This window comes from Xenopus laevis, chromosome 4L, assembly GCF_017654675.1.
Source record: "Xenopus laevis strain J_2021 chromosome 4L, Xenopus_laevis_v10.1, whole genome shotgun sequence".
NCBI lineage: Eukaryota > Metazoa > Chordata > Amphibia > Anura > Pipidae > Xenopus > Xenopus laevis.
In genome coordinates this window covers 83,337,152-83,361,892 of record NC_054377.1, presented here as the reverse complement: position 1 = coordinate 83,361,892, position 24,741 = coordinate 83,337,152, and the positions used below count along the sequence as shown (strand labels likewise).

Genomic DNA, 24,741 nt, shown 5'->3' with positions numbered 1-24,741 from the left:
GCTGGTAAAATACCGGCCGGGTGGCAACCCTAACTAAAACAGAGACTATAACATGCCAATTTCTGGAGCATGTTTAGATTGTAGCACTGCCTTGAGTATTCTACCCAGAATGCCTAGCTTTAGTAAACTTCTCCACTAGAAGTATCACAAGATTTTCCCATCTTGCTGGTGATGTTATTATGCAAATTAAGGGCACACACTAACTTCCAGAAGGTGGCAGCACTACTGAACAGCCTCTAACACAGAGGTTTGGTTGATTTGAAAAGAGCTTAGAAGGAATTTCAACTGAGCATGTGCGAGATTTCAAAGTTACAGTTGGCTGGTAAGATATAGGTAGGAGGAGCCAGTGAAATCCAAGATGCCTGCCTCAGCTAGCTGCTTTAAAAATCGGATTTCTTGAACTTTCACATAGCGTTTTTACTAAGTAAATGATTTTAGTTATGATTGTGCCCTTTAAGGTAAAAAAAAGCCCCTACCCTACATAGACCCCCCTCCCTCCTCCCCCCCAGTCTAGCTGCTACCCGGGGCAAATGCCCCGAAGTCTTTACTTACCCCTCGGTGCAGATTGTCCAGCTGAGTTCATGGGCGCCATCTTCAGCTGCTTCAGTAATCTTCGTGTCTTCTGATGGCAATTTCCGTGAGTTTCAGTGAATGCGCAGTTGTCACGAAACAGAAAATTGCTCTGCATGCGTCGATACGGCACCCAAAGATTACCGAAGAGAAGAAGATGGTGCCCATGAACTCCACTGGACAGAATCTGCACTGAGGGGTAAGTAAGACTTAGGGGCATTTGCACAGGGTATCAACTAGGCTGGGGGGAGGGGGTTTATGTAGGGTAGGGTTTCTTAACTAAAAGGGTTTGCTTCTCCTTTAAAGGAACAGTAACACCAAAATATAAAAGTGTTTTAAAGCAATCAAGATATTGTGTACTGTTGTGCTGCATTGGTAAAATTGGTGTGTTTGCTTCAGCACTCTACTATAGTTTATATAAACAAGAGGATGTGCAGGCATGGGGGCAGCCATTCAAAGTAATGGCTGTCCCCATGGCTGCACAGCAACTTGTATATATAAACTATAGTGGCGTTTTTGAAGTTTTACCAGTGCAGGACATTACTTTTAAAGACTTTCATTTTTTGGTGTTACTGTTCCTCAAATGCAAGCTTTGCATCATGTCAAAATCTTGTTTATGTGGCAGAATAGGGGACTTTATGAACATGCCCATGCACTGGCTACACAATTAGATGGCGCAAAGGGAGGGGGAACTGGAGAATTCAATGACATTTAGGAAGTGCAGAATGGATAGTGAAAGTAATTGCCTGTCCTACCTCTATGCCTTAGGCATAAAGGTGGGGGTAGGCAATATATGATAGCTTTTATAAAATATATGGATGTTGTAATGTAAAAAAGAATTTGGGTTTCATGTTTCGTGATTTTATTATACAGTTTTGTATGTCTGGATGACAGGTCCCCTTTAAACTCATGTTGAATACTGCCCCTTTAAAAGCAAGATCCTTGAATATGAAGTCTAAACAATGTTGAAATTATTAGTGCTCATTTAATAGAGACAAGAACTGTGTGAGCTGAGAGTTGGGAGAGTGAAATGAACAGAGCAGTGCCAAATGCAGCTGGTTTTCAAAGAACTCTAATAAAGGAAATCTTTGGGTCTAGCAAAAGGACTGTGATTCTTTGGACTTGTAGTTTAGTTTTCCAGTCATGAATTCCAGTAAGGGACCAGTTATAGCAAGGGACTCAAAACCTGTGCTTAGTTAAACCCCAGGGTGGTAAAGGTTTTGCTACAATTTGTTCACCTGAAACTCTCAAAAGCTGGATTTTCATAATAAAGTGAAGATTTTCACTTTTACGTGCTTACAAATGATTTACGCAACGCACCAAAAAAAAGTTGAGTTTATAAAGCTGCGTCATTTCTTCTACAATGCCCAAATGCAGTATTTCATAAGGTTATTTTACATAATTATGTTTATGGTGTAACCCTTTCAAGTCAATGGGAAAAATTAAGTAGCAAGCAAATTCCTGCAGTAAAAAAATATTGTAAAAATAAAACAAAGCTACTCTTCTTGGGGCAACTAATCTCCGCAAAATGCCTTCGGAATGCTTCATTTTCTGAAGTTGCCTCATGAGGAAACTCCGGGGACTTTGGAAAACCAAAGCGATCTGTATGCCAAACCCTGGCGGCGATTCACATTGTTGCTGGGGTAAGGCATTTCGGGGAGATTAGTTGCCCAAAGAAGACTAATCTCCCGCGAATCTTCAAGAGTGCCACCACCCTAACAGTATATTATATGTGAATTACTTTAAAACGCTTTAATTTTTGGTGTTACCGTTCTTTAATATACTAATGCATTTCCATGATGATTGAAAGAAAAACATGCAAGGCAATTTATCATTGCTAAAGCTCAAAACTATAATGCATATCCTTCGGTAATTCTAAACCAAAATCAAACTACATAAAACCAAAAACAATTGGAAAACCTAAAACAAGCTATATATTAATTGAACCTCGCATATATTTTTAGAATAGCTGTTAAATACAATCTAAAATTAACTAAAGCATTAAATTGCTTCAGACTCTGACACAGACTCCACAGTTCTGTTCTTACATAGCATTTTCAAGCTGCTGCAGCTTTTTACACCAGGATTTTACACAGAAAGATTTTACACCAAATTATTTATACACAGCTTGATAAATGCACAGTTTTTTTTTACATGGTGATGCCTGGTGATCATGTGTCATTGTGCAGTGTCACTACATTTTATACAGAGCATGATAAATAAGTATCTTAGAGTCTTTTATGCATACACACTCTCTGCACCACATGCCACCCTGCTCTTATGCATCATGGGTCTGTCTGTTGGCTGGATCAAGCTATGGTAGTAATATTGTGTCCACAACATTTGGCCTAGAGCATTAACATTTCTGTGCCTAAATACATATGCCTAGAATAATAATTGTAAATCTACCTACTGGCTATACAATAATAACAGGTAAACACTGCTGATCTTAAAAAATGTGTTTTTGGAGGTGCAAGAAGTACTTTCTTTGCTTATTATCTAAAGAAGACTGAGTTACCTGAGCATCAATTTGACGTACGAATATCCCTCCACAAGCACAAAGCTGCTCCAGTCTCGTAGAAGGGAAGTGAGGGCAGTGTGAGAGATACGGCATAAAACAGTGCTATATCTCCCATTATTTCCAGGGGTGTGAATGTGTTTTGGAAGAGGCCTGTAACACATAAATAAATGTTATTTGTCCTGAAAACACAAACAAGGCAGCACTTGTAAAACATTACAAAGATAAAATAAAGAGACCATTAAACAAAATATAACTGAAGCTTAGGCGGGCTCACTGTCATGCAGTATGGTGCCTGAACTGTATGTTATTTTGTATTAAAATGTAGGCAGTCTACTCTTCTATACACATAGCCAATATGTCTATGAATCACAGAGATTACATCTATCTATATATTTTCTGTGTGAGATAACAGAAGCTAAAGATATAAACAACACATCAGAATCAAATCTGAATCATGCAGTGTGAAAGTATTTTACTAGTAACAGCATCATAAAGCACACATAAAAACAGGTATTTCCATACCATATTGTTGTTAAAGTTCCTATATTTGCATGCTATCATTGCCTTCAGTGAGCTGGTTAAATGGTGACCACATCAAGATTTTACAGAGTTGAAATAAAGGTTGCATGGAACAAAAGGTTTCCAACAGTGGAAGGTTAAACGTTATACTATTTTAACGGTAATCAAAATGGCAAGTTTAGCAATCTTTTGTGTCTACTTTTAAAGCCACTGTTTTGCATAAGGAACACTTTAATCTCTATCCTGTATGTCAAAAATATGTGACATTCAGTGATTGGTCACCTAGTTTAAACTAAAGTCTATTTTATGGGAATATTAGCAGTCAATTTGAGTATCAGTCGCCTTAGGTAAGAGAACATCTTAATATTATTGTTACAGAAACATCTGCAAGTTCCAAAGTTTTTAGCTTACATGTCATGCTCGAGAAGCAACACAATGCGATGCACATGCAGCCAGCGTTGCCAGAAGTTGGCATCCATTGATAGGATTGGTTTCCAATAGGCAGCAAACTGGGAATGGCTGGAATCAGAACCATTGTGCTGCAGAGATAACACCTGCAATCAAAGTAGGAATGAGAATAAATGAATTACGCTGACCACTAAAATCACTGCATATTATGGACTGAAACCTGACTGCTTACTGGTGTTGTAGATCCTGGAGGAATGTAAAAGAGAGGAACTCCATTTTTGGTGCTCTCGGGGATCTTGAAGTGTTCAGGAACACTGTCAAATGATTTTAGGTGAACCAGCATTTGATCTGTCTGACTAATACTGTAAATTAAGCAAAAAAACAGCAGAATAAGCAGAAAACTATTTTGCAACTGACCAGGCATAGTAAAGTATGGCAAATAGTATAGCTACTTTCACTAAAATATAATCTTTATCTATGAAGGAAAGGATAAGTCTAAAAGCATGAGATCTAAAATAAATAAGAATGGCTTTATTTGGAAGAGGTAACAAAACTACAAGAAATAACAAATCATGCATAATCAAATGGCATTATTCTGGGCAAGTGAGTGAGTGACAAAATGAGATGTACAGAAACTACCCAACACATTCCGAATAATAAGCCATAAAGTAAAGACATATAGATTGTATGGAGGTAATATGCTAAATAACAGACCTATACCATTTATGGCACAAAGAGCACAAGTCACATGACTGGGGGCAGCTGGGCAACTGACAATATGTCTAGCCCCATGTCAGATTTCAAAATTAAAAAAATACGTTTGCTCCTTTGAGAAACGGCTTTCAGTGCAGAAGTCTACAGGAGCAGCCCTATTAACGGGTGTGTTTTGAAAAATGACAGTATCCCTTTAAATTAACGCAAACTGTTATGATTTTACACACTGCACTGTGACACAATTCTGTTAATTATTCATAAAATTTGACTAAAGATTTTTTGCATTTTGGAACGCTTCTCACAAAATCTGTTAACTCAGCTAATAAGTATACACTTTACCTCTGAAGAGTATTCCAAAAGCGCCTGATGACGCTAGTCCGATACATGCTGGTGATGGGCTTCTTTAGCGTACAGCTGATATCATGAAGTATGTCATAACTTCCTTCCATCACAACCTCTACCAATGTGTTGCGCTTGGATGCATCCAGGGGCCATGAAGCTGCTGCTAAGTACTCCACACGCATGTTATGTTTCCACAAAAGAACCAACTTCACCTCCAGCATACCTTTTAAAGTAAACAAAAAACATGTTTAAAAAGACTCAATTTGCCTTCAGACCAGCATAAAAGGAGATTCTGTGCTACTCACCATTAAATCCTTTTCTCTGCAGACATCTGTGGGACACAGGGACCGTAGAATATAGCATCCACCACTAAGAGGCAGGACACTGAAGAAGTACAAGACTCCTTCCCTGGGGCTATACCCCTCTACCATGTGCTACTGACTTTAGTTTTGTTAAACAAAGACAGTCATCAGAGTGACTAGAAAAACTATATACAGTAGCAGACTATTATACCTTGAATACAGGCAGCAGAGGGTCCGCTTCCAGGGAAGGGAGGTCCTGTGTCCCACAGACGTCTGAAAAGAAAAGGATTTAACGTGCTCTTACAGAGATCTGTGGGACAAATGGACCATGGGGACATACCAAAGCTGTCCCCGAATCTACGGGAGGGAGGAACCGAGGCCTATATAGAAAGTGCAGCCTGCAGTACCTTCCTGCCTAAGTGTGCATCAGATGCTGCAAAGACCTCAAAATGGTAGAATTTTGCAAAGGAATGAAGGGTAGTGATGGGCGAATTTGCGTTTTTGACGCCGGCGTCCGGTTTTCGAAAAAAAAATTTTGACGCGGAGTTTCGCGAATTTATTCGCTGGCGGCGAATCGCGCAAATTCGCCGCGAATTCGCAGCGAGGAGATCCCCCAGAATCATTGAGGCGATGACTGAACATAGAGACTACATTTTGATGTGAGTGGTTTCAGATCCAGAACGAAAAGAAGGCAGCCTGCTTTCTTGGCTCTGGCGGTATTCATGACATGAAAAATCAAGGTGAAGGAGTGTTGATGAATTCTATGCGATAGCCTGAGGGTACCAGTTCATGTACCCAGGGGTCTTGGGTGAGGTGCACCCAAGCTTCTTAAAAGTTGTAATCTCCCCACTACTGGATCAAAACAGTCAAGCACTGGAGAATTTGTCAGAAGTCTTGGTTTGGGAACGCTTCCCTTGCCAAGTAGGTCTAGTTTGGTTTTGGAAGCGATTTTTGGAGCCAAATTGATTGGTGTAGTTTCTATCGGATGAGCCAGTTGCGGAGTACTCTGTATTCTTGAAGGGGTAAAAAAAGTGCCTTTGTCGACAATTTGTGATGGGTTTGGTCTGTGGAAGCAGAGTGCTCTTGCCCCCTGTGGCTTGACTGATGATTTCTTCTAAGTCTGGTCCAAACAGGAGCTTACCCTTGAAGGGAATCGTGGTTAGAGATTTCTTGGAGCATAAGTCTGCTGTCCACAACTTAAGCCAAAGAGATCAGTGTGCTGCCACTGACAGAGTGGACGTGCAACTTGTCACTTGTGCTGCATCTAAAGAAACTTGTGAAATGTAATCATTAGCCTCCTTGATGTGTACTGCCAGATTGAGGAGGTCTTGTTTAGGTATACCAAAATTGATGCTGTCCACAAGAGTAGTGGACACTGAAAAAAACTGAAGTCAGTAGCACAAGGTAGAGGGGAGGAGTCTTCTACTTATTCAGTGTCCTGTCTCCTGGTGATGGATGCTATACCCCATGGTCCCTGTGTCCCACAGATCTCTGTAAGAGAAATTTAGCTTTTACATCATCACATGAGTATAGTATCTATTGTAACATATTTCTTTCCTGAGGAAATCCTGAGAACATGTGTGGATGAGCACAGGTTTGTCAAACAATGACTAAATGGGGTGCAATCATTCCAAACAAAAAATATTTAATTATTGCTGCAAACCTTTTGTTTAATGAGGTTAGTAATTTAGCCTTGTTTAATATTAACATGATGCATTAAATGGGTACTTCCCCTTCACAAAATAAAAGGGAATTTTTTAAGCCAAATTGATGATGATACAATTGACAGACATTAGCTTTAACTAGTGTACCAAATTCTTGTAAAGGCTTTTAAAAGAAAATATAAACATTTGCATAAGGATAGCAAGTTTTTAATTCTATACAACTTTCCTAGATATAATAATTACACATTTTCAAGTAAGAGTTATTAAAGTTATGAATGCATTTGTAGCTGAAACCACTTTACTAATCTTTAAAATCATTCCGTACATTTTTAGCAAATTTGGGCGACTATAGAAAACGCATTGCCGCGTGTGCATTAGCGCAGGCGACTTTGCGTTGTAGCCTATGGGGAAAAACGTCGAGGCAGTTCGGGGAGATAGTTGCGCAAAAGACTTGGCGATTAGTCACCAGGCGACAAAATCTCCCCGAATCTCCTTGTGTGGCCTTACCCTTAGAGTGATATCATCCCCCTCCCTTTCCTCCCCAGCAGCCAAACAAAAGAACAATGGGAAGGTAACCAGATAGCAGCTCCCTTACACAAGATAACAGCTGCCTGGTAGATCTAAGAACAGCACTCAATAGTAAAAACCCATGTCTAACTGAGACACATTCAGTTACATTGAGAAGGAAAAACAGCAGCCTGCCAGAAAGCATTTCTCTCCTAAAGTGCAGGCACAAGTCACATGACTGGGGGCAGCTGGGAAATTGACAAAATATCTAGCCCCATGTCAGATTTCAAAATTGAATATAAAAAAATCTGTTTGCTCTTTTGAGAAATGGATATCAGTCCAGAATTCTGCTGGAGCAGCACTATTAACTGATGCGTTTTGAAAAAAACATGTTTTCCCATGACAGTATCCCTTTAAGTATTAAATTGAACCATGGAAACAAAAATATTTTTTCACCAGATAAAATGTTAATTAATTGAATGTATATCTGTTGACCTAGATTGAAAATTCTAACAGGGAATGTCTGCAGTTGCAGGTTTAAGGTTCAGGCTCAATTACTTGCAGCATATAGACAGCTTTTTATTTTGATTTGAGATGAACCTCTAATATTGCCACACATTCTTATTTCAATATTGTTACATAATAACCAGTTAGTAGCTACTAATAAACAAAACCACTGTAAAGAACAGTAGAAAAAACAGAAGCTAAACTGGAGTCACATTGTTTTGTATTTATTGCAATACTTAAAATACTCAATCCATTTGTAATTTTTAGTCTTTCTTGGTTTCTTCAATTAGTTTGAATTTTTAACATGGTAATCTTTTTTTTTTTATAAATAATTTTAATTTTTATTGATTTTCCTAAACTCAGCAAAATTTTAAGAGTGAATTAACACAGAGAAGGCAACATGCCATTGAGTTAGTTCACACTGTACTTTCTATAATTTAGTTAATGTAGTCTGGCTTCTTCTGTTAAAATTGTAATCTTTTTACACATCTGTATTGAACTCTCAGATTTCTGAAAACACAGCATTCAGGAGTGTTTCAGAAACTGTATTTCATATACTTGTATTCTTATCTAAAGGACTATGCAGTAATCAGGGCTTTGCTTTAACTTGTAATAGTTATTCAAAACTAATTGCTGATTTGTTGCGAATGGCAACTGCATTTGTGCAATTTAGCACATACGTTTGTAAGTCAAACCTGTAAGCAAAAAAAATATTCTGCCATGTACCATAAGATAAATCAGCTTGTTAAGTTTTCTCATTAAATGCACTTAAACTGCACTTTTAATAGACAGTCTAAAATCAGAAACGTGGCTAAATTTGTCAAGACCTTTAGTTATGCGAATCTCACGGATGTTGTATCCTTCTCTGAGCCTCACAGACACCACACTCACAAGGTCAGCGTGCAACTCCTTCTCAACATGTTTCCGGCGCCGCAGAGCTAAAGCAGGATTACTGCTTGCTGAGACCAGATGCTCATTAAACAGTTTGTGTTGAGAACCTGCCAACACAAAAAACAATTAAATATGATACTTATGATGAACTCTGAAAAATATTTATGTTACATGCACATCTTATATCAATTTAAAGGGATATTGTCATGGGAAAACGTTTTTTTCAAAACGCATAAGGTTAATAGTGCTACTCCAGAAGAATTCTGCACTGAAATTCAGTTCTCAAAAGAGCAAACAGATTTTTTTATATTTCATTTTGAAATCTGACATGGGGCTAGACATATTGTAAGTTTCCGAGCTGCCCCAGTCATGTGACTTGTGCCTGCACTTTAGGATGGAACTACTTTCTGGCAGGCTGTTATCTCTCCTACTTAATGTAAATAAATTAGTCTCAGTGGGACTTGGCTATTGAGTGTTATTCATAGCTGTACCAGGGAGCTGTTATCTTGTGTTAGGGAGCTGCTATCTGGTTACCTTCCCATTGTTCTTTTGTTAGGCTGCTGGGTGGGGGGGTGATATCACTCCAACGTGCAGTACAGCAGTAAAGAGTGACTGAAGTTTATCAGAGCACAAGTGACATGACTGGGGGCAGCTGGGAAACTGACAATATGTCTAGCCCCATGTCAGATTTCAAAATTGAATTTAAAAAAATCTGTTTGCTCTTCTGAAAAATGGATTTCAGTGCAGAATTCAGCTAAAGTAGCACTATTAACTGATGCATTTGGGGAAAAAAAAACATGTTTTCCCATGACAGTATCCCTTTAAAATGACAGTACTACTTTAAAAAGAAGATGATTACATTTATATACATACATAACTCTTATGTACAGGGAAAAAACATAAGATTCAATATATCTTTAGGCAACTTTAACCACACCAAACTCAAATAAAGTGATGGATGGTAACTTAATTTTTTTTTTTACATGTGACTTATGCTTGTAATCATAATCACGTACTCACCACAGTAATAGTCAGGATTCAATGCATCCCCTGTTCGCAGAAAAGAGTACAGAAGGAAAGCTTTATGGTAAACATTCATGTCCAAGACTCCTGTGTCTAGTTCAGGGCAGGAAGATAAGTATGAGCCTAAAGTTGCCATAGCAATAAATTTCATCAGCTCGACATTTGGAACATAACCAAAGCTGCAATCATAGGAGTATACCCCACCAACCTGCAATAACAAAGAGCCAATTACATGGCGTCGAACTTGAACAATTTCTGGCGTAGAGAAAAAATTCAAATGCCATAAATAAACACATTTTCTGATATATATATTGTATTCATCCGTATGAATTTTGTGGTCACAGCCTTGTTGCACCCCACTTAATTGTTTAAAACTGAGTAACTGATTTTAATAAACAAACATTGCTTCGTTCGCATCATAGTCGAGCATTACTATGATGTTATCTGAGGATCACTACGATGTGATCGAAATGTTGGTGTAGAAACTTTTTTCAGCTGAGCTATTCTGCAGCCATTTTTCCTACCCATAAGACTAATGTCAGTAACCCATTCCAAAGTATCAAAGAACTACTGAGCAGTACACTTGCACAAAGGAACAAACAAATACTTAGGTGTTTACAAAGGAACCAAAGTTATCAGGTCCATTTGCCTGACAATGTTTAGTAAGACCTGCCTACCTATTTTACCAATCACTCTCCATAAAATGTGCAGTTTTAAAACGTTATGAAATGCTGCAAACACCAAACACCAAAAGATTCTGAGTGTACAGAATAACAGAGCACAGCTTCAAAATCAATAGAACGAAATAAAATTCAATTAACGCAACTTAGCATCATGAAGCTAAAATCTTGAAAGGCTGCAACAAGAGAGAATATGTATTAATACTACCATGTACCATGGCAGCCATTACTTCTACAAGAAAGAAAAAAAAAGTTTACATGGCAAAGAGCTATATTTTTAAACCAGTAACATCACATTTCCTAGGCAATGCCTGGTGTATCAGAGATTCATTTATAAATTATCAACCAGCCTAGTGTCAAAAATTACAGAAGTTTTGAATGTTCATATACCCAGTGTTGACCAGAATAAAAGAATGCTGAATGGAAAACTCATGGTCTTTACCTGCACAAAAGAACATGCGATGGTACTGCTGCGTAGTTGGTTTAACAATGTCTCACATACTGCAACATCTGGGACACTGGTTACTCCATCAGTTATAACAATAATTCCTGTGAATTAACGGCAATATTTTTAGACATCAGTAATCAGAATTTCACTAGCTTAGTGTAGCTAACATCTGGTATATTACTAGTGAATGCATAACCTTGTGAAATAACTTTTGGGAACAAACTGTATTCACCTGCACTAGAGTTTGCTGGTAATAACTGAAGTGCTAGTATTCCTTGTCTTATCATGCTAACCAGTCCAATATCGGCGGTAACCATGGAAACCCCAATTTTACGTCCAGACTGATTTCCATACGGAAGAAGGCAATCCTAAAAAAGATACAAAACATGCTATGTTCATAAATGTACTGTATACTATTTTGTAATAAATAAATTCCCAGAGAAAATTCCCTATCACAACAAAAAGCCACACAAATAGTATAAATAAAAGTGATGCAAAAACTCATTCATTTTAAACAGTTCAATCTTTTAGCAAGCCAGAAAAAGCATTTAGGAAAACTGCCTTTGCTAAAAGTTTAGTTTGGCCATAGAGTGTGGCCATATATTGTATAAAAGCAACACAGCGGGTTACGTCCATAAAACAGCAGCCACTGGTATTTTTTATCACTCAACGTGAAGGGTAATGACACAATGTACATACTAGAAGTGTGGCAAACATTGCTAATTAAGCACTTCTTGCTGCCAGGCTGCACCTAGAATAGAAGTGTCCATTGCAATAGTTCTTTAGAACTGTAACAATAGTTCTTTAGAACATCTTTAGATGTGTGCAGTCCAACATGGACCACAAATAGCTCAGTTTTAATTTAGTCCTTTATTTTCACTATACCTTTAAATGTGTTACCTGAGTGAGTGACCTATGCTGCTGCTGTAGTATCTCTGCAACTTTATTCTCAAATGCCCCCAGTTGATGGTAGACCTGCTGCAGAAATTTCTGTAACTTGTGTTCTTCTAGTTGACAGCCCTGAACCAGTACCTGAGAAAAAGGAAGTCAAAAGCATGTTTCAGTTAATTTCAGTACACTTTTCACCTCCAGGTTATGAAAGCTTGTCTTTTCAAAATTGTCTACAGTCAGCAGACTAAATAACAATTGAAACCAACAACAGTAACTGAAAATGATGCTTTGTGTCTGAGTTTTAAAATGATTTTTAATGATGTCATGGGAAATATTTTTTTCCAAAACACACCAGTTAAAGGAATTCAATATAAAAATTAGGTAAAAAGATAGACTATGCAAAATAAAACCTGTTTTCAATATACACTGTAGTTAGTTAGCCAAAAATATAATGTACAAAGGCTGAAGTGACCGGATGACTAACATAATAGCCAGAACACTACTTCCTCCTTAGCAGCTCTCTTGATTTCCACTGATTGGTTACTAGGCAGTAACCAATCAGTGACCTGAAGAGGGCCACATGTGTCAACTTGTTTGCCTTTGAATCTGAGCTGCATGCTAAGGATCAATTGCAAAAGCAATGAACAGCTATGTCCAATGTGGGCACCTTTATAGTCGCTTAAAGACTAACTGGGAGTTATAGAACTGTAGTAGTGTTCTGTTCTGTATGTTAGACATCCTCTAACTTCAGCCTTTATAGATTACATTTTTGGCTAACTATATTATAAAAATGTGTTATTTTCTATCTATTTACCCCAGTTTTTATTTTTACCCTGAACTGTTCCTTTAATAGTACAGATTTTTGTATATTAATTTCGAAATCTGATATGGAGCTAGACATGGTCTTAATTTCCCAGCCCTCAGCTATGTGACTTGGGCTCTGATAAACTTCAGTCACTCTTTACTGCTGCACTGCAAGCATCACCTTCCTCCCTTTCCCCATCAGCAGCTTATCAACAGAACAAATGATAGTGGAAAGGTCCCTAAACCTGCCCATAGATGTGCAGACATAATTGTATGAAACAAAGTTTCATATTGTTTAGTTAATCGGACAGGTTAGAACATTTCTGTCAGATAAAGATCTGATAATATCCATAAAGGAGAAGGAAAGGTTAAAACAAAGTAAGCCTTATCAGAAAGGTCCATCTAAATATACCAGTAAACCCCCAAAGTAATGTTGCTCTGAGTCCCCTGTCAAAAGAAACACAACATTTCTTTCCTTCTATTGTGTACACATGGGCTTCTGTATCAGACTTCCTGCCTTCAGCTTAAACCTCATTGCCCTGGGCAAGAGCATGCTCAGCTCCTCTCCCCCCACCCCTCCCTTCTCTACTGTAATCTGAGCCCAGAGCAGGGAGAGACTCAGGCAGGAAGTGATGTCACACCACATTAATACTGCAGCTCCTATTCTAAACAAACAGAGTTTCTAGAGCTTTTTACTCAGGTATGGTAAAACATTCTACAGAATAAATATAGCATTCTAGCTTGCACTATTGCAGCTAATCTATTGGCAATAAAATGCCTCCGTAGCTTTTCTTCTCCTATAAGTGACTGTCACTACTATTTCCCGGACATAACTTTTGTATGATTGCTGTCTGTCAATTAATGGCCAGAACATCCTATGATTTGTTATTTTTCCTACTTTAATCCTACAATTTAAATCTGAACGGTTAGTTTTAACTTTGCATCGAAAGTAACAAACGCTATCCGAACGTTTGTCGTATAAGGAATATAATATAATTGTCTATAGCCAGCTTTACACCTGCATTGCTAAAAATGCTCCCATGTACCTTTGCACCTAGTGGTAGATATGAGAATAACAATCAATAGTAAAACACCCTAGCCCAACTGTGACTCCTTCAGTAGGGGAAACAATTGCTTATCTGAAAGCAGTTCCATTGTGACATGCTGGCTCTTTCTGAAAGCACAGGATCAGGCACAATGGCCTGAATTGGCTGCCTACACATAAATATTACAACTAAACAAATACATTTGTTTGTTCAGGCATAAAGTTTTATATGGTAGAGTAAATTATTTGTAATGTAACAGTATAATTTAGAAATAAAGAGTAAAAATAAAAATGACAGAAGTGAAAAGTATTACCTGATGGCTCTGAAGTCCTATGATGGAAGAATATGCCTGTATAGTAACAAATATTTCAGGACGAAAAAGTGTGTTGGATCCAGGAATTCGAAAAGGTCTCAGAAGGCCCACAAGACAACGTGATAAGGAGTGAAAGATTTCATCAAAAATTATTTCACCAGTTGAGTCATCCTATTAAAAGAATAAAAAAATTGGGGTATATGCATAATACATGTTGCTAAACCATAGGGAAGCACAATGCATACAACATTTTGCACTGAACAATACATTTTTTCCCTGTAGGAATGATTCTATATCCATTATGGGGTGATTTTTGTACTATTTAATAGCTAGAGTGCCAAAAAACTTGGAATAATATCACAGATGACATAACTTAGGGGTTAATTTCCAAACAACCGGGACAAAAGTGCCAAAGCACTAAGGGATACAAATGTATGCCTGTTAGTGTTAAAGCAAAAAGCACCTCTGCCCAGTAAGAAGAAATCTGGTGAGAGTTTAGTATTGGAGAGGTGCAGAATGCAGCTCTGCAGCCACATAACTTGCATGTTGAAATGCCCAGGGTAGGGGACAGGTAGGGGGATGCTAAGGTGCCTTCTCCTGTCTTTTGAATACAGTGGTATCAAACACAGGCAGTACTGTCTTCATGGGAGGGAGCGGCAAGTAGAATATAGCAGAGAGACCTATGTCAATTCTTTTACAGCAGGGAGCAAACTACAAAAAACATGGTGGATTGTGCCTCTTGTTAAAATAATAATAATTGGGCAAACTGTCATTACAGTTTAAATTAAGAGCTGTGAGGGAAGATTTTGCTGCCTACCCATGTGCCAGAGACTCAATAGCCAACAGGATTACTGGTAGACAAATGTTTTACCATCCAGGAATAAACACTGCTGCTCATAATTTTATAAATAGATCCATGTGAGTGTGTGTGTAGATGCTATAAAAGTTTATTTAGGCATTTAAATCTATTAGGACAGTAATTTACTTGCTCACAGTTTGTCAGGATTAAAGACTGAAAATGCTGATTACCACAATTCCTGTTGAAGGGCTGAGGTCCAGCTCTATAACAAAACGATACTGTCTTGCCAGAAAAGTGACCGATGTGGATGGCACCAAAAGAAATGGACCAGGCTGAATAGGATCATCGGGTTGCCAACCATGAGAAACAATGCTCACTACTTCTAGCTCATTGTCATGCAAGCTCTAAAATTAGAATGGATGGAAAAAAAATCATCAAAATATACTCAAGAGGAAGATGATCAAGTCTGGCAAAAAAACAAACAAACAGATACGTGCAAAGTAAATACACATAAAATGCCTCTTTCTCTGTATTCATGAAAATATCCTTTTTTGCTTCCCATCACAGATATCTTTGATCAATAACTTCACATATAAGCAACCAGAATACTGAGCTAGTTGGTGGATTGCAAAGGACTATGGGGGCTGTAGTTAACAGCAGCTTAATAGTTGCAGGATTCGGCATTGCATATGTAAAATAGGGGCGGCTAGGGAAATCACATGACTTTCCGTCATAAAAAGAATTTTTTCCACTTTTTCCTTTCCTGCCCCTAATTTACATATGCAAATTAGGATTCGGCCGAATCTTTCACCAAGGATTCGGGGATTCAGCCGAATCCCAAATAGTGGATTCGGTGCATCCCTAGTAAAATTACACTACACCTTTACAGAGAGTGACAATGATGATATTCCTTAGTAGAACTAGGTATAATCACTGGGAAGATGCCAAAATGTTAGGCACCTCAGTGATTATAATAGCTAACCTGAAACCTGGGGATGGTGCTCCTGGTTGGTGAATACCACAACAGTGCAGGGTATTTCTGTAGAAGCTCATCATTGCCATCATCTTCGGCTTCCATCCTCTCTTCATTCCAGTCTGGACAGGTGCATGTGCAGCAGCACGAAAAGCTGAACTTTAATGCAGAACGGCAGCTTTTTCAGTCTACTGCTCATGAGCATGTCTGGGGTCCGGAGAAAAGACGACAGAAGCAAAAGAAGATTTCTAAAGAAATACCCCGGGCTGATGCAGTTTATAGTGAAAACGAGCACCGGACCGCGATATAATCCAAGTGTTTATAAACACTGGGGAGTGCCTAGCCTTCATGCACCCTCCAGTGATTATTCCTCTAATTCTCTTTTAAGTAACATTAAGATGCTTTAGGGTGACAAACTATACAGACTCCAGATTAATAACTGTAGAAAACTTCTCGCTTATCTGTGATATTTAACATCACATTAACACAGGTAGGACAGGGAATATCAGCACATCAATGAAAAATAAAAAATTTACCATTTCAACACAATTGTCAAAGCATTAGTAATTTGGGACAAATATATTGCTAGACTTGTTTCACTTGCCTTACCAGCACCACCATTTATTACTGTTCACCCCCTTTTTCTCTACTGGCTTGTCTTATTATTGCCTTTAGTTGATGGATAAGTAAAGGGTTCTGATTTAGCTACTATTTCTATTCCCAGGCTGGCTTCAAGTCAGCTGATTTGAGGTAATCACAACCCACTAGTCATAGAATCTTATTGATATTACCAACTAAGTCATTTTACTCACCATTTCACAACCGTTCCATGACCCCATCCTACTTTGAGACAGCTTGCTGAAAATATCCATATTCTATAAGTTTAATTTCCAATCTATATCAGCTACTACTTGGGACGCTGATGGAGATATCCCTGTCCTACACCAAAGCATGGGAGATGGACCTTACAGGGATTCTGCCATGGGAAAAAATTTTTTTTTCAAGATGAATCAGTTAATAGTGCTGCTCCAGCAGAATTCTACACTGAAATCCATTTCTCAAAAGAGCAAACAGATTTTTTTATATTTAATTTTGAAATCTGACATGGGGCTAGACATATTGTTAATTTCCCAGCTGCTCCAAGTCATGTGACTTGTGCTCTGATAAACTTCAATCACTCTCTACTGCTGTACGGCAAGTTAGAGTGATATCTCCCCCCTCCCTTTTTCCCCACAGCAGCCAAACAAAAGAACAATGGGAAGGTAACCAGATAACAGCCTCCTAACACAAGATAAAAAATCTGTTTGCTCTTTTGAGAAATGGATTTCAGTGCAGAATTCTGCTGGAGTAGCACTATTAACTGATTCATTTTGAAAAAATAATGTTTTCCCATGGCAGTATCCCTTTAAGGTCCATCTCCCATGCTTTGGCGTTTTGAAAAAAACATGTTTTCTGATGACAGGATCCCTTTAATGTTACCCTTACAGAGAACACCTGGGCCCAAATATGGGACACCACTTCCCATAGTTTTCTGAATGTCTCACTTTTGGAAACTTCATATAAAGTACTCTTCAGGTGGTATATTTTCCCAACCTTCCAGCATAAGATAAACTATCATGCTTTAGGCATTGTAGTCAAGAGGGTTCTGTATGATATTTATGGTGGAGTTGCCCAGAGTTCAGTACTTTTGGTCTCAAGTTTACACTACTCTATCACCCAGATAAAACTGAGGAAAGGCCCACAAACTGCTCTGCTGATTAAAAAAACTAATGAATACTAAAGCTCATAAGAACATTTTAAGAACATATTTTTGCCAAAATAACTATTATAACATTTTGCAAAGCTATAACCATTCCTATGTCTCACTTTAAAAATAAATTGCGTTGGATCCTGGTCAATGAAAAACTTTCCAGCATACTACCATATAAGCACAACAAACTTTTAAAGTTTTGGGAACTATAATTATACTGTAGAAGATAAGGAAGCAGGGCTGACCGGTACTCAAACGGATCCACAAGACCAGACTAAGCACCCTGAGGGGTGTGAAACGCGTAGGGTGGATGGAGATGAAGCTATATTTTAATTTTACTACTAATAAATTTATCTTTTAACTGAATATCTCTGGTCTTGTGGATCCGTTTGAGTGCCGGTCAGCCCTGCTTCCTTATCTTCTGCTGTACTGCTCCCTAAAGCTGGGGGTCTTGGGGCTGGTGCACCGGGACCACTTTCACTGTTTGGTGAGGTACTTTACCACTAATTCTGGAGCACCTTGTCCTCCTCTAACCATTATAATTATACTGTACCTTTTTTGAACATAGAGACCTTTCCATGTTAATTGTCATATTAATTTATTAAATTAAATTGTTTTATGTGTCCCTCTCAATTAAATCATATTTACTAGTTATGCAACCAATTTATTCTTCCTTTCCCATTTCTTGATCCCTACACTTTTCTCTCTTTTATTTCCACTCCTTTTCCTTCTGTCTTGTGGATAACCAGAAATGCTGCACATCTCTTTTTTGATAACTATTCTGAATTAGTAAAAATGTTAAAAACCATGGAAAAGAAAGTTTCAAAAATTATTTTCACAAATGTTTTGCAAGTTAAGCACATTTTTTTTTTTACACACTTCTGGCAAGCTCTGTCATTGCATACTATTCTCCATACCTACCAACTCAGATTCTGGAACAGGCAATATGGGCTGATGAAGATGTGAAAGAAACCAAGCAAGACGAACATTTCGAGAAATTCGGTAATCTTTCTTCATCAGCAGGAACACCTGGCCAGCTTCCTCCAGCTAAAAATATTAGAGATGAAAAGTATTATATTTTAAATTTTGACTTAACAATAATTTGATTTAAAGTAAGAGTAACAACAATACATGAGTTTTCTGGGGATAGCTGCTCATCTTTATCATTCCTGCTTCTGGAAATCTGGCTACTGCTGCTGCAATACAATTTGAACTACAGCAATCACACTTTGACCAACCTACTTGATCGAAAAGAATTGTGGGAAAAAAATTCAAATACCTCAAATGTGTTCGTTTACAAGCTCAAAAAATGTGAAAACTTGAATTGAATAAATACTTTACATTTTGCCTAGCCGCCTGCTATAATGACAAAACGCCAGCACCAATGCACTCGCGGCCCTTCGATTTCCGAAGTTGCCTCATGAGGAAACTTCGGCGACTTTGGAAATTGAAGCAACGCGAGTGCATTGGCGCTGGCGTTTTGTCATTATAGCAGGTGGCAGGCACGGGGAAGGCAGTTCGGGGAGATTGTCGCCCCGCAGAAGAGGCGATTAATTGCCAGGCGACTAAATCTCCCCGAATCTGCCCATGTGCTAGCTCCCTTAGTGTCTTCATGTTTTGGGGAAACATCTGGATATTGAACCCTCTCCCAAATCCTCCAGTTGCTCTTGCTTTCCAGATCCAGCTGATATATAAAGTAAAAACAATTGAGGCATTTATTTGTTCTGGAGCTGTAGATAATACTTTCGCATTACATGATGAAGCACCCCTTCTGCCTATGTCAACTCCATTAAATGTGTTTGCCCTTACTGGTAAAAGATTAACATCGGGAATCATTAAATGATTTATTAAAGAATTGCCCATGGTGTGGGGGGGGGAGACTACATAAGGAGAGACTGCCTTACCCAATTGTTAACAATGCCTCGTCTCCTGGGTTAATCATAGCTCCAACTTCAAAGATCTTCAATAGACTGGTCTTTAACTATACTATATTCCTGGAGTCTATTTTGTTGTAAGAACAATTTCTATGTTCCTATACGTCATAATGTGCCTCCGTGGATCTTTTGACACTGCCAGAAACTAACATTTGTCAGATGTCAGGTGCAAAAAGTCAGCTAAGATTAAGCTTGTCATTGTCCCATTAATCTCATTCAAGGAAGTATGCCCACATCACCATTTATACAGATAATAAAAATCTGAGTATATTCAAGCTCTTAAAGGATCATAGGCAAGCTCAATGGAATTATTTGCATTTTTTACCTGTTTAATTTCCTCATCACATATTGCCTTTCCAGTTGAAATTGTTTCCAACATGGGTACTGTATGAAAAAGATCCATATAAGCCACTGAAAATTCTCTTTAAATGAATAGTCATGAATCTTTTTAGAAACAATTGTTATCCATTGTACAGTTCCCAACTGCACAGGTTACCATTTAGAGCCAACCAAGAGCATAGAGGGCATTGCACTGCACATTAGTCACAGCAAACATTATTCCACTTACTGGCGTCACCTCACTCTGCAAACACTTAACTTTACCTCTAGTACTTTGAACCTGTCTCCTGCTATGAATCAATGTGGTAAATAAAAGTTTAACTGAAGAAGTTCCTCTGCCAACAGATCAATATTAACTAATATTAACTAATTAGTAAATGTTATTGACATAATGGTTAATTTAACCAGAAAGCACAAGGAAAGATTTCCCCTGTCTAATCCAAATAATTTTCAGTAAAACACAATGAAGCATATTTATCAATATTCAAGATTTGGGATTTGAGAAACTCACACTAAAAAAGAATATATTCAAGGTTTTAAAACGAAGAAAAATCTTGAAAATTAGACTGAAAACCTATGGTAAATAAAGTTGACTGGATTCTAGAGAAGTCATTAGGAAAGCTTTTATTCAATATTCTTTAGTTCACTGAAAACAAATCAAAACAATTTAGTTTGCATTTGTGCTTAACTTTCTTCTGTGATAAGATACAAACACAACGAATCCACTTAAATGTGTTTTAAATATGGTAGCAATTGCAAAAATAAATTACTCCAGTTTTAATCACCCCAGTTATTGTGATTTTTTCCTGCAAAAAAAACCGATAGCCTTAATGTGTGAACTAATTTAAAATATGGATTTTGTGCATTTCAAAGGCCAAGATGTACAAAGGATGGTAAAATAAAACAAGTTAACTTTTTTATTTTAGATGTTTTCAGTGCTCAGACACTGCCCATGGCAATACACATGGCATATGCTAAATTTCTAAAAAAGTAACATTGAATGGCCTTTCCTTAAGCCGAGATCTTAGATTTTCGAACTCATCTCCATCTACAATAAATACTGTCATTAGTACCAACATTTACCAAGATCTGGGCCATGGTCAGCCCAATCTAATAATCTGTCTATGTAATCAACCACATGCCAAACCCTGGCACCAGGGAGAGCACAAACTGTTTGTAACTAAACAGATTACCCTATCCATTTTCTTAATTATTGAGTCCCTTATGACCACAAACTAGACCTATCCCAGGTCTACTCCACAAGGCTAATATAGAGAGGCTGGTTTCATGGCTGTTAGTAAGATGATCCCCATCAGGAACTTCCATTCCTCCATTAAGCCAACATCCTGGCACAACCTGGTAAATTGTTGAGATGCTCAGATTAGTGTCCCTTTCTCCCTTCTTCACACTAGGCTTTCTTACGGTTATCCAACTGGCTGACTTCTCATCGTGCAGCTGCAATACTGTCCCAGCACTATTTAACCCAACTATGTCTTGCTCAGTAAGTGTAAGACTCCTCTCATATGCACATCTTCAACAGAGAAAACTTGTTGTAATCCCTTTAACCCCATAAAATGTTGCTATTTAGCAACTGAAAAAGCAAAATCTTCAACACAATTAAGTCACAACTAATAAATTACACATCTTCCCTGATTCAAGGGATGTGGTGGTCTTAGACTGGTAAAAACACCCACAACATAAGGTGTATTCTTTGTTTATTGCTTATTAAGTAAAGACTATTAAAAAACTGTGGATATTACAGTAAATTAAAGGTATCCCTGATCCATTACATGTGTTTTAAAGGAAAACTAAAGCCTACCTAAATATGCAGGCTAGAAATCATGTACATTATGTTTTGGGCTTCTATACCAGCCCACGGCGACCACAGCGACCACAGCCTTTTAGCAGGGAAGATCTGTGCCTCCAAATATACCCCAGTAGCTCCCCGACTTCTTTTCTGCTTATTCACTGCACATGCTCTGTGCTGCTGTAACTTACTGAATTTAGGGTCTGACTCGAAATACAGTACACATAGAATAAAAATGTCACAATATAAGGCTGATTAAAAAATACAGATAATAATAAAAACCAGTGCAACTAACATCAGAATTTAATAATCGGCCTTGTAGCATCAGCTTATATTACAGACAAAATTAATTTTCTGCTTGATAATTTGCGACGACCCCTAAGCTTAGCTTCTCACCAGCTGCTCAAAGCCCACTGAGCATGTGAGTCACAGACACATTCCAAGATGGTGACCCCCTGTGACAAGTTTGAAGCTCTGGATCATTGCTGCTATTGAGAAGCTGAAACTTTAGGCTAGTGCAATAAGTTCAGTATGGAAAATATGGCATTTTCAGCTATATTCATTTTTAGGGGTTAGTTCTCCTTTAGACACATAATCAAGTACTAGTAGAATACATCCAATTCACAACATAAAATGACAAATCAGAGATAAGGAAACATTAAACTACATTGGTTTTCCATCAGCTTTGCCCTGGAGGTAGCCCATGTGGTATTGTCCTCAGTCATCTTTTATTTAAATACATCTATGTTACTTGTTGTCCTACACCTGACACTCCCCAAGTGAACTGGATGAACTGAAAACGTCATTCACTTCGTAAGCATTTCAGCAGATTTCACAAGGAAGGCAATAAGATCTGGATAAGTCTGCCAAAGAGATTCAAAGGTGAAAGAAGCTTTGTTTGATTCAGGCCTTTAAAAGCAACATAAGCGCTTTCCAAGCTTAACTAATGAAAAATATTACTTTTGTACTTTTGTGGCCTTGTTTACTATAAGAAAATACAGAGCAGTTGCTGCAGTGTACACATTTCTAGACATTTGCTTAATATTTTTTCCAGAAAGCTTAGAATCATATGATTTAAAATGTATTTCCTTTTTTTTGTAATGACAAAATATTGGTGGAAAACAATCTTTTTGACTTTATTTAAATAATAACTAAACCCTCCTCCAAACCTCAGCCCTCCTACACTGGCTTCCATGTGATGATCCAAATTACAGAAAAATCTTTTATATGGAAAACCGCAAGAACTCTGGATAATAGATCCTATACCTGTATTGTAGGAAAAATAGAGCAGAACAACAAATTGGAGGAGCCTAAAACATACCAGATACAATGTTTTTTTTCTGGTGCCTATGCATGCAAACAGCCACAATTTAATGTGCATCACAGCTCACCTGTCACCTCGAATATCACATTTGTGATATGTGTGTTGGGTTGCCACCTGGTTGGTAAAAATAGGGAAGTGTAATAACAAATACGAAAAGGCTGTTTTTTTCTCCAGAAAGGTGACAGCTCTATGGGTAAGATGCACCTGGAAATAATCTGTGTGATTTGTTTGGCAATGCAAAAAAGAAGCATGCATCTCACAGAAGATTTTATTGTTCGCTCCAAACACTGACCACACAGAGAAAATGAGATTCATTAAGGTGCATATTTATGTGTGAAAATAGAGCTTGTCACAGTCTGTCATGGGGCTCTCTAGTTACTATAGTATTTTAGGCTCATATATATCACTGGTTAAAAGTGAGCATTCACCCTTAGATAAATACGCACCAAAAATCCCATACAAATGAATACAACGCTGTGAAACTGCCCTCTATTTTACCATTTGATTCATTTACCCTTAAGGAAAACTTTACCCCCAAAATTAATATTTAAGCAACATATAATTTATATCAAATTAAGTGGCATATTAAAAATCTTACCAAACTGTTATATATATTTAAGTATTTATTGCCCTTTTACATCTCTTGCCTTGAACCACCATTTCATGATGGTCTCTGTGCTGCCTCAGAGATCACCTGACCAGAAATACTACAACTCTATCCCCCATATGTAATAAAAGGCACTAAGTTTGCTCAGTAGCAGTAAACCCTAGCAACAAATAAGGAGTTTGCTTTTAAACAGGTGACCAGTAAGTTTTACCTACTTATTGGTTGCTATGGGTTACTGCACCTATTTTGCATACATAAATTAGGGGTTGGGAGGGAAATCACGTGACTTTTTGTCACAAAACAAGGAAGTAAAAATGTTTTCCCCTTCCCACCCCTAATTTGCATATGCAAATTAGGGTTCTGATTCGGTTCGGTATTCGGCCGAATCTTTCGCAAAGGATTTGGGGGTTCGGCCGAATCCAAAAAAGTGGATTCGGTGCATCCCTACTTTTATTACATAACCTAAGAAGAAGTGTAGAAGCAAAAGACAGAACTCTGTCTGTTAATTGGCTCATGTGACCTAACATGTATGGTTTGTTTGGTTGGTTTGTTTGTGTGCACTCTGAATCCTACAATCCCAGGGGGCGGCCTTTATTTTATAAAATGGCAATTTTCTATTTATGATTATTACCCAATGGCAAACACTACTAAAAAAGTATATTATTATGAAAATGGTTTATTTTCATGAAGCAGGATTTTACACATGAGCTACTTTATGCAATATCTTTTTATAGAGACCTATATTGTTCAGGGGGTATAGTTTTCCTTTAAGTATTTTAGAAAATCGGTATCCAGCTTTAACACCTAAAACAGTCTGGCTTCTCAGGTAACATTCACAAAGCAACAGTAAATGCTTATTAATAGCATCATATTAATACAGCACTTAACAGAGATTGATCATCATTCATATCTCACCATGCCCCACTAGAGCTTACAATCTAAGTCATCTACCATGCACATGTCACTTAGTTGAGCATTTGTAAGAGAAAATCCACTACAACATTTCTGAAATGTAGGAGGCAACTGGGGAACTTGGGAGAATGCTTTGCTGGGATATA

General features: G+C 37.8%; 1 protein-coding gene across 6 annotated transcripts in view; it reads right to left on the bottom strand.

The window, feature by feature from the left end:
- The window catches only part of c1orf84.L (chromosome 1 open reading frame 84 L homeolog), a 112,739-nt gene that overhangs the window by 79,914 nt on the left and 8,084 nt on the right, over nt 1-24,741 (bottom strand). For all 6 annotated transcript variants that reach the window (XM_018258299.2, XM_018258304.2, XM_018258300.2 and 3 more), the window contains exons 2-13: nt 18,594-18,719; nt 15,180-15,353; nt 14,151-14,321; nt 11,997-12,128; nt 11,329-11,464; nt 11,091-11,197; nt 9,966-10,176; nt 8,882-9,052; nt 5,072-5,297; nt 4,251-4,380; nt 4,022-4,164; nt 3,089-3,241 (exon numbers count right to left, since the gene is read on the bottom strand). In XM_018258299.2, coding sequence (XP_018113788.1) covers nt 3,089-3,241; nt 4,022-4,164; nt 4,251-4,380; nt 5,072-5,297; nt 8,882-9,052; nt 9,966-10,176; nt 11,091-11,197; nt 11,329-11,464; nt 11,997-12,128; nt 14,151-14,321; nt 15,180-15,353; nt 18,594-18,719 — 1,880 coding nt within the window. The remainder of the gene's footprint in view (nt 1-3,088; nt 3,242-4,021; nt 4,165-4,250; nt 4,381-5,071; nt 5,298-8,881; nt 9,053-9,965; nt 10,177-11,090; nt 11,198-11,328; nt 11,465-11,996; nt 12,129-14,150; nt 14,322-15,179; nt 15,354-18,593; nt 18,720-24,741) is intronic.